Source organism: Zingiber officinale, chromosome 9B, assembly GCF_018446385.1.
Source record: "Zingiber officinale cultivar Zhangliang chromosome 9B, Zo_v1.1, whole genome shotgun sequence".
NCBI lineage: Eukaryota > Viridiplantae > Streptophyta > Magnoliopsida > Zingiberales > Zingiberaceae > Zingiber > Zingiber officinale.
In genome coordinates this window covers 115,101,239-115,110,985 of record NC_056003.1, presented here as the reverse complement: position 1 = coordinate 115,110,985, position 9,747 = coordinate 115,101,239, and the positions used below count along the sequence as shown (strand labels likewise).

General features: G+C 40.9%; 1 protein-coding gene across 1 annotated transcript; it reads right to left on the bottom strand.

The window, feature by feature from the left end:
• Window positions 1-6,628: 6,628 nt before the first annotated feature.
• Window positions 6,629-9,494, bottom strand: LOC122023311 (protein KINESIN LIGHT CHAIN-RELATED 2-like). Its single transcript, XM_042581367.1, has 2 exons — window positions 7,393-9,494; window positions 6,629-6,842 (listed from the first exon to the last, which is right to left on the bottom strand). The coding sequence occupies exons 1-2, from the start codon at window positions 9,492-9,494 to the stop codon at window positions 6,629-6,631; spliced, it is 2,316 nt and encodes a 771-aa protein (XP_042437301.1).
• Window positions 9,495-9,747: the final 253 nt, after the last annotated feature.

The window sequence follows — 9,747 nt, the reverse complement described above, 5'->3', positions numbered from 1 at the left end:
GACCACTAAACCTAGGGTTTGTTCCATAACTATATGGAACCCTATGATAACTAGGCACATCCTTCTTAGCCTTTGGGTTGTATCCCAAACCTCTATGGCTATTTGATGGCTTTGACTTTCCTAGCCCTAGGTTTTGCTCACTTTGCCCTTTTAGGATATTTTCCATCCTTTTTAGGGTCTTTTCCATTTTATCAAGTCTTGATCTCAAGACTTGATTTTCTATCATTAAATCCTTAGAATTTGGTTTTTCATTAAGTCCATGAGCATTTTGGTTTCTAGGCTTGTATCTAAAATCCTTAGAGTTCTTGCCTAGACTTTTACCTACATTCCTAGCCTTAGGTGTAGTAGATTTGGCATGTAGGGCCACATGCTTTTCCTTAAAGCCCTCATGCTTCCTATTCTTATGGTAAATTGCATTAAAATGATAAAAGTTAGAACTATCATGCTTTTTACCATAATGTAAAGGGGTAGGCTCAATAAATGTTACCTTCCTTTTTACCTTAGAGGCTCCCCCTTGACTTGAGCTTCCTCCTTGAGCCTTGACCATCTTCTTCCCCTTAGGGCATTGACTCCGATAATGCCCCTTTTGATTGCAAGAGAAGCATATGATATGCTCCTTGCTCTTCTTTGTTCCGGGAATGGTCTCCTCGGGCTTCTCCTTGCCCTTTTGTGCCACTTGACCCTTCTTCTTGGCCAAGTTGGGACACTTGCTCTTGTAGTGCCCACTTTCCCTACACTCAAAACATATGATATGATTTTTATTATTAATTGAAATGTTTATACCTTCTTGTGTAGGGATGGCACTTGCTCCTCCATTTGATATTTCTTGAATTTCGGAGGTGGCACCATCTTCTTCTTCTTCACTTGACCCGGATGTAGAAGCTTCTCCTTCTTCTTGATCCGGTCACCAAGGATTGCTCCCCTCAATCCTAGAGGTGGAGGCTTCATCATCTTGAACATGAAACAAGGAGTATGCTCCTCCTTGTTCCCTTCGTTGCATTCCCTTGAGGATGAAGCTTCTTGGATTTCCTCTTCTTCGGAGGTTGAGCATCTCTCAACCTCGGAGTCCTCCTCTTGATCTTGCTCCAAAGAGTCACCCTCTCTGGATTCTTCATGATCTTGTACAGTGGAGGGGATCTCTTTATGAAGCTTGTCCAATTTGCTCCATAATTCCTTTGCATCTTCAAATTCTCCAATTTTGCAAAGGATGGTGCTTGGCAGTAAATTGACCAAAAGCTTGGTCACTTTGTCATTAGCCTCGCACCTTTGGACTTGCTCTTGGCTCCACTTGCTCCTCTTGAGAACTTTACCCTTTGAATTTCTTGGAGCCTTGAAGCCTTCCATTAGAGCAAACCATTGCTCTATCTCCATCATAAGAAAATTTTCGATTCTTGATTTCCAAGAATCGAAACTCGTAGAAGTGTATGGTGGAGCCACCCTTGTGTCAAATCCAAGCCCATCTTGGAATTGCATCTTAAAGTTGAGCTTGATAAAGTCTTGAACTTGAAGAATTTGCTCCAACTTCTTCACCCTCTAGCTTTTCTTGATATGCTTGACCCTTCCGGCGATGATTCCGGTGAAGAGCGGCCTCGCTCTGATACCACTTGTTAGGACCAAAAGTAGCTAGAGGGGGGGGGGGGGTGAATAGCTCGTCGCTCGGCGTGGCTTGTTTCTTCAAGGATATGCAGCGGAAAATACAGAAACAAATACAACCACGCTAACACTAGGATTTTACTTGGTATCCACCTCCAAAGGAGGTGACTAATCCAAGGATCCACACCACGCACGCACCCTCCACTATGAAACACTCCTTTTCGGTAACTACCGAGGGCGGAGAAGCCCTACAAGACTCTCAGTACAAGAAGAAGAAAGGGTAGTAAAGATTAAGTAAAAGCTTACAAGAAATGCAGTGAAAACCCTAACCCTAACTTCTTCCTCTTGCAATGGATCCGCCTCTTGACTTGGAAAGCCTCCAAGAACCTTCAAGAACTGGCGATCACGTGCTTGTAGAGAGCTGTGGAGAAGCTGGTGAAGAGCTGGAATGAATCGGTAAAGGGATCGTAAAGCAATGCCGAAGACCACGCTCGCCTGCGGCTTTAAACCCGACGCGGTCGGATCCCGATCGATTCGAATGTTCCGAATCGATCGGAGGCTTTGGATCGATCCACGGATCGATCCGAGCTCCGTGCTCAGAAGCGCGCTGGATCGATCCACGGATCGATCCGGCGCTTATCGCGCGAAGATCGTCCCGATATCGGCCGATCACGTAGGGACCTGGATCGATCCACGGATCGATCCGTGGTTCGATCGCAGAAGAATGCTGGATCGATCCATCGATCCACGACTGGATCGATCCACGGATCGATCCAAATTGGTTTTGCCCAAAATCAAGTCCCAAACCTCCCTAACCAACATCCGGTCAACCTTGACTGTTGGTACATCATGCCTCGCATCCGGTCACTCCCTTGACCTGCTAGACTTCACCAAGTGTCGGTCAATCCTTTGACCCACTTGGACTTTTACTCGTCGTGCCAAGTATCCGGTCACTCCATTGACCTACTTGGACTTCCACCAGATGTCTGGTCAACCTTGACCCATCTGGACTTCCTTCCTTGCCAAGTATCCAGTCAATCCTTTGACCTGCTTGGACTTCCCAACACCAGATGTCCGATCATCCTTGATCCATCTGGATTTCCTTCCTTGCTTGGCTTCACTCACCAGGACTTTCACCTAGCTTCACTCACTAGGGTTTTCCATCTGCCTAGCTTCACTCACTAGGACTTTCACCTGGCTTCACTCACCAGGACTTTCACCTAGCTTCACTCACTAGGATTTCCTTCTGCCTAGCTTCACTCACTAGGACTTCCTTCTGCCTAACTTGCCAGTTAGGACTTCCCAGTCAAGTATCCGGTCAACCTTGACCTACTTGACTCTTCTTCGATCAATATCTTATTGTCAAACATCTAAACCCAAACCAAGACTCAGCTTGGTTAACCAGGTCAACCTTGACCTGAGGGATGTTGCACCAACACTTTAGACCCGTTTAGACTTTCTCTGGTCTTGCTTAGTGTCTGATTAACCTGATTGACTAAGATTTTCTTGCAACACTGAGTTAGCATAATAGATATAAAATAATAGTAAAGTAAAATAGTGTTAGCAACATTCAAGATTCGTTGGTCCAGTCGACCAGGCATAATGGATCGAAAACCTTTTGGTAACACTTGCTTGGAGTTTACTCCTCTAAGACTTCTCACTATCTAGGGTTTACTCCCCTAGGGCGTTCTCTTAATTAAAGTTCACTCTTCTAAGGCCTCTCATTGCCTAGGATTCACTCTCCTAGGATTTTTCCTTGCTTAGAGTTCACTCCTCTAAGACTTCTCATTACCTAGGTTTACTCTCCTAGGGTTTTCCGTTGCTTAGAGTTCACTCCTCTAAGACTTCTCATACCTAGGGTTCACTCCTCTAGGATTTTTCCTTGCTTAGAGTTCACTCTTCTAAAACTTCTCATTATCTAGGGTTATCTTTCACTAAGATTTTCCTTTACTTAACCTCCAGTTAGGACTTCTCACTTACCTAAACTCTAGTTAGGACTTTCTCTTACCTAACCTCTAGTTAAAACTTCCCTTGCTAGTCATCCGATTAATATTGACGTGACTAGACTTCTTCTTGGCTAGGTCAACCTTGACAAAACTCCATTTAAACATATTGCTAAACAAAAAACTCTAGAGGTCGATTATACCAATAGTAGTAACCTATGTTGAACTCTCTTTGTTGAATGGTAAAGATAAATTTTATTTGATATATGTAATGCTACAACCAACCTTTTCTTGAGCATGTTTATGATAGGACATATTTTTTACAACAATCACATGGATGAACTCATGAAGACCCTTTGAAGATGGGCATATTCACGAAGGCTTGAGAACATGAGCTAGCAAGTACCTTACTCCTCAATGAGCAAGGTTTAAGATATATGGAAGGCCAAGCAAATCTAATGAAAGGCTAACAACTCTTAGCAAGAAAGTCTGGAGGTATCTTATTCTGACACGAACAAGGTTTAGAAGACACTCCGTTGATGATCCTTATAAAAGAAGAGGGAAGCGCAACCATCATAAACCATGTGCTCCCGATTAAAACTAATAAGGGGGCAAACTAGTGACCTAAAATGAGAGTTTCTTGAGAGACAACCCAATCTTTAATTAGTATTTTCCTTTAATTTTTAGGATTTTATTTCATTTAGTTCTCATCCTAGTTTTTTATTTTTGTTTTTTTGTAGGCTTAGGGGCATCCACAAGTTGGCTGTAGCTGAAGTTATTGGCATGGGAGACATTCAGAACCAAACATGGGAGTGGGTGTTTTTTACACAACTGCTCACTTTTCCAAACTCTACTCACAAAAAAACCCACGACTCAACATGTATTTTTCATATAGTCGTGTCTTAATGCAGACGATTTTTCAAATGGCTATAACTTTTGATCCAGGATAAACAACATGACGTAAAACAATTCAAATCGAAGCTCTTTTAAAGATCTATAATTTGGTACCAATTCAATATGTATTGACCTAGGTTTAAATTCAAAAAATGCCATTTAAAAGATCCCTCAAAAGTCTAGAAGAATTCTATTTAAGATAAAAATGGGTAAACTGTTGGTGTAGTTTATACTAATAATCAAATTCATATTTTAATATATGACAAAGGTTAAAGTTAGATTTATGATTTAACCTATTTACCAAGTGTGCATGAGTGAAAGAATTGGTGGGACCTGACACTGGGGTGAAGTCCAATTGGGAACTGGCAGGAAGACCAGATAGATTGATATCTAGCAGGAAATCAAGTGGGGTCAGTGAGACTTGACAACTAGCTGAAGTTCAGATACCGCATCTGACAAGAAGACTTGGTGGGTCAAAAGTCTAGTAAGTCGACAAATGATAAGTGAGGTAAGTACTCGAGGAGAGTGATCCAGTGAAGATGAACCCCAGTGGGGCTTTAGGCGCTAGTTCAACTTATATCCATTTTGAAAGTCTAAGTTGAAACTCTGACGAAATTCTGGTCTTGGTGAGACAGGATATAAGTCATAAATTGATCTTAGTTTTAATGTGCTAACTCTGTTTTACAGGATAAATTTTGCTGTTTGAATTGACGTGTCTTGCAAGTTGGCTGGAAAAAGGATTTCTAGGCACCTCTAAAGGGTCCGGGCACCCAAATGGGTCCAGGTGCCTAGATTGGGCCAAACCCAGCCACACGTATAGTTGAGTAGGCATGCTCTGATTGGTTAGTACACGTCAAAATCTAGGCGCTTGGGGCTAGCCAGGCGCCCAAGATTGGATAGAGATAAGACAAATAGTGCTTCACCGAGGTGCAACCATGTTAGCGGTCCAAACGTCCGGGGATGGTTTAGGCGCCCAAAGTTGGATAACTCATCATCAAAGCAGGATTGGATAAGCTCCAGTGGAGGCGCTCTAGGGTGATCCAAGCGCCTAGAAAGGCCTATAAAAGAAGCTTTGACTAGCAACATCAGAACACGAATTGCTACAACTTTCGTACTCAAGCACTTCTCCAAAAGCTCGCTATGATGCCAAAACACCACTCCAACCACTACGCCCAAGCTTTAACATAAAGTCGTTAATATATATGTATTTACTTATTTGCACTTTAATTTTCTTTATCATTGTAGTTATTCAAGCTTATAGTGTATTGTCTAACGAAAGTACTCAGTTAGCGCAAGCCTTGGAGTATCATTGAAGGCTCCTAATTAAGTTATTGTTGCATAAGTGTATGAAGAAAATTTATATTTATAGTCATCACTATTAATCCCTTTCCAACATCACATGTGGAGTTATTGTTGCATAAGTAGTTACTGTTAGTTTATTGTTTGTTAGTAAATATAATAATTAAATGTCCATTATTAATTGTTAAATGCTTGTCTAATGAGACATTTCGATGAGATCTCTGCACAATTGATCATATCCTAAGGTTTAGTAGTATATGAGGTGGGGGTGTCGATCACCTAAACAAATGTAAGTTTTTTCTTTATAGTTCTATAACTTAATATCTTAATTTTATCATAATTATATGTTACAAGGCAGAGTGATCTATGCAAGACTAGGTCCACTAAAACTTTCTCCATGAATACCTCACAAATGCGATCTTACTCTAGATGCCCCGTGGTCACTCGACCAACAACGTACCTATTTTTGTGACACAATATATAAACATACATATATTTTTAAAAAGATTTTTTAGATACATTAGGATAACAAATTCCATCACAGATTGATTAGTCATGACCAATAATTTTGTATCTTTGATAGTAGAATAGTTTTAAAATTTTCAAGGATATCTTCCATCACATTGATCCAACTAATGTTGAAATATTGTGTCACAATTTTTGAGACAGTTTAAAAATTCTTTCAGAATGGAATAAAAAATTGAGGTATTTGAAGAGCCCTTTACTTGAGAAAGATAAAATTCTCATGTAAAATCCAAAATAAGGCAGTTCATAAGGACGCATGGAGTTCCACTGTTTCCCCTTGACAATTGGAAAAAAAAATCTGTACACCCTCTATAAGTACAAATGTACACAATATTCAAGCATAAGGTAAACCAACAATCCTTCAAAAAGTTGTTTCATACTGCAGAAGCAACTGTTTTCTTTTTACCAAAAGCATTCTTGTCGAACAGTGTTTCCAAGGACCTTGATTTTCGGTTCCTCACTCGGCCATTCTCCTTCAGCAGCTCAGCCAACCTCCTCTTCTCATCACTTACGTCTGGGCTAGCCGTTCCAAGCTTTTCCTCCCTCAACCCGACAACATACTCGAGAATCTCAATGGCTTCATCAAACCTGCAACCAGAAGTAAACAAACACACCCTTAGATCATCTGCCATATTTTAAGTAATGACAATATCACTATTGCTAGATATAAATGAAAAGAAAAACTGCAGTAGAGGTCTTAGTTTGGGCTATATCTCCTTCCCCTTTTGCTAAAAATATGGGTTCACCTCAAATCTCTCAATGTATCTAGTGAATCTTAATCTGGTCTCTTCATTCAACCTTTATAGAATAATTTATCTTTTACAGAGAGTTCCACGCCTCCCCAATTAGATGCTTTCATAAAGAACTTGTAAATTTCCAAAAATCACAATGCACAAGACATTGCCTCAATCTCCAATATCCTAAAAGCCCATAGTAAAGAAATGAGAACAAGTAGATAGTGAGAAATATTAGGATAAGTAAAATAATGGGAAATGTGCATGCTTGGTCATACAAATTAGAGAACATGACTGAATCATGCCGACTTAATCATATTGGAAGGCACCAGAACCTCAGATGTGTTATGAGAACAAACCATGGATAGAAAAGGGACAAGTGATGGCCATTAATGCAAGCATACCTTCCCATAGCATCATATGCTCCTGCTAGATTGCTGTATACTCCTAATGTGTCTAGATGGTATGGACCACACTCTTGTTCAAGAATGCTCCTGGCTTCATCAAAAAATTTTGCAGCTTCACTGATTGCAAAACTCTGAATACAAGCAAGGCCCATCTGATTCAAAACAACTCCAAAAAAAGCAGACTTCTTCTCCCCACATGCCCGTAGCTTGGTGATAGCATTCTCCAATGAAAGGTAAGACTCCTCGTAGTTCCCTATAATGTAGTGCAGAACCCCTATCTGTGCTTCAATTCCAGCAATGGTGCCTTGTTGACCTGGAGAATTCTTATACATCTTCACGGCCTTCTGTAGTAACTTAAGTGCCTGTTCATTTTCATTCATTGACTCAAAAATTGACGAGACATTCGTCAATCCAGTGGCAATTTCCTCTGACGATGAACAAGGAATTGGCTTATTATATATTCGGAGAGCACTTTCACAGTGGCATTTTGATTCCCTGAACTTTCCTATCCTATTATACAAATCAGCAAGACGTACAAAAACAGAAGCAACAGCAGGATGGTTCTCCCCTTTGGATGCCTTGAATGCAGTGAGAGCTTTCCTGTATGCAAACACAGCTTCTTCATATCGTGCCAATGAGAGATAGATGTCACCTATGCTTATATCAACTGAAGCCACTTCAGTTTCCTGACCATTGGACACCAAACCCATGCTAGCCAAGACTAAATGCTCCAAAGCTGCTTCGTGGTCCCCCTTGGTATCACAAATGAGGCCCATGAGTCTCCTATCTGCTGCCTCTTCTACAGATGTGGTTTCCCCATTTGCTTTATGGATGTCAAGAGCCTTTTGGCACAACCTCTCAGCCTGTTCAAATTGCAGTGCTTGGACATGAGCTTCAGCTAAGTAGCGACAAGTTTCCCCAACTCGAGGATCCATATCACCCAAGGCCTGCCTCTGGATTTCTAATCCATCCTCGTAGCAGTATATCGAACTCTCTAGGAGCCCCAACATGGCATAAGTGTCACCCAGCTGCATATAACCAGAAAATTTGGCAAGAGCATGTTCTTGGCTCTCTTCAGGAACTGGAATCTTGACAGACTGTTGAAGAACAGGAACAGCCTCAGCAAACTTTCCCAAGTTGCAATAGATTGCTGCTACAACATGCAAGCTCATGACCAAGTCTAAGCTCGGTTTCACACCAGTACATTTCTGAAATGACTTGGCTGCTCGAAGAGCATATTTCAGAGCTTTTTCTTGATTGTTTGAAGCAATCAAATCCTTGGCATGTTTAAGAAGGAAAGGCCCAAGGTCAGGGTTATCTAGCCGTCCTTCAGATAGATCATCAGACCCAGTATCTGAATTTGCCTCTTTTGTTGGATGCTTATTTTGTTTTTTCATATGCCCAACTACATAACCTCTGTTTGCCACAGTCTTATCGTCCTTCTGTGGTGACCTTAAGCCATTCTTTTCTGCAGTTTTATCATCCTTCTGTGGAGATTTTAAGCCACCCTTTCCTATAGTTTTATCATCTTTCTGCGCTGATCCTAAGCCACTTTTTGCTACAGTTTTTCCATCATTCTGTGGTGATAGTTTCTCCTTTGTGAGGGATTTCAAGTATTTATCAGGGTTGTGTCGCAACTGAGGTGGTCTTTTGAGCTTCTTTGATGATCCAGAAGATGTATTGGTGGACAGGGATTTTAAATTACTCTCAAGTTTCTTTTCAGTTGGCCTATTTTTCGCTCGGGCTACTACATTAGTTATATTTCTATCTTCTTGAGCTTCAATTGCTCGAATAGCTTGACCACCTACAAGATGACACAACTCTGAGTCAATCCTTGACTCTTCACTATCTGATCCATAGCTCTGCCATGACACTGATCCGTCATAAGAGCCCTCCAACTCACATACATTATCATATAGCTTCTCAATTGAAGGCTCCCTAACACCATCAGTTTGGAATTCCATAGCCTCAGCCATAAAACTGTCCATGCTTGGAATTCTCGATGACATTGGTGTGGACAAATTTTCTTGAACATCTGAAGCAATGAAGTTGCATGGCATTTCATTTGTACCAACTTCAACCCTCAGAAAGCCTTGCATGATGATGGAGAATGGAAGGTCAAACCAAAGGACGATCTTCCAAGGTAAACAGGAGCGGAGAACAAGGAATTTTTGAAGAGGATTGCACAATTTATTTCCTAGCATAAGAAGGACAAGAGTACTTCTTTATTGTGAATTCCAAACTAATACCACAAAGAACAAAATTTGCATTGTTCTTGAATAATATCGTCTGAAAGGCAATTCAAATAATGATTGTAGAACAGTGAAATGACAGGCGGAATCAAATTACGAT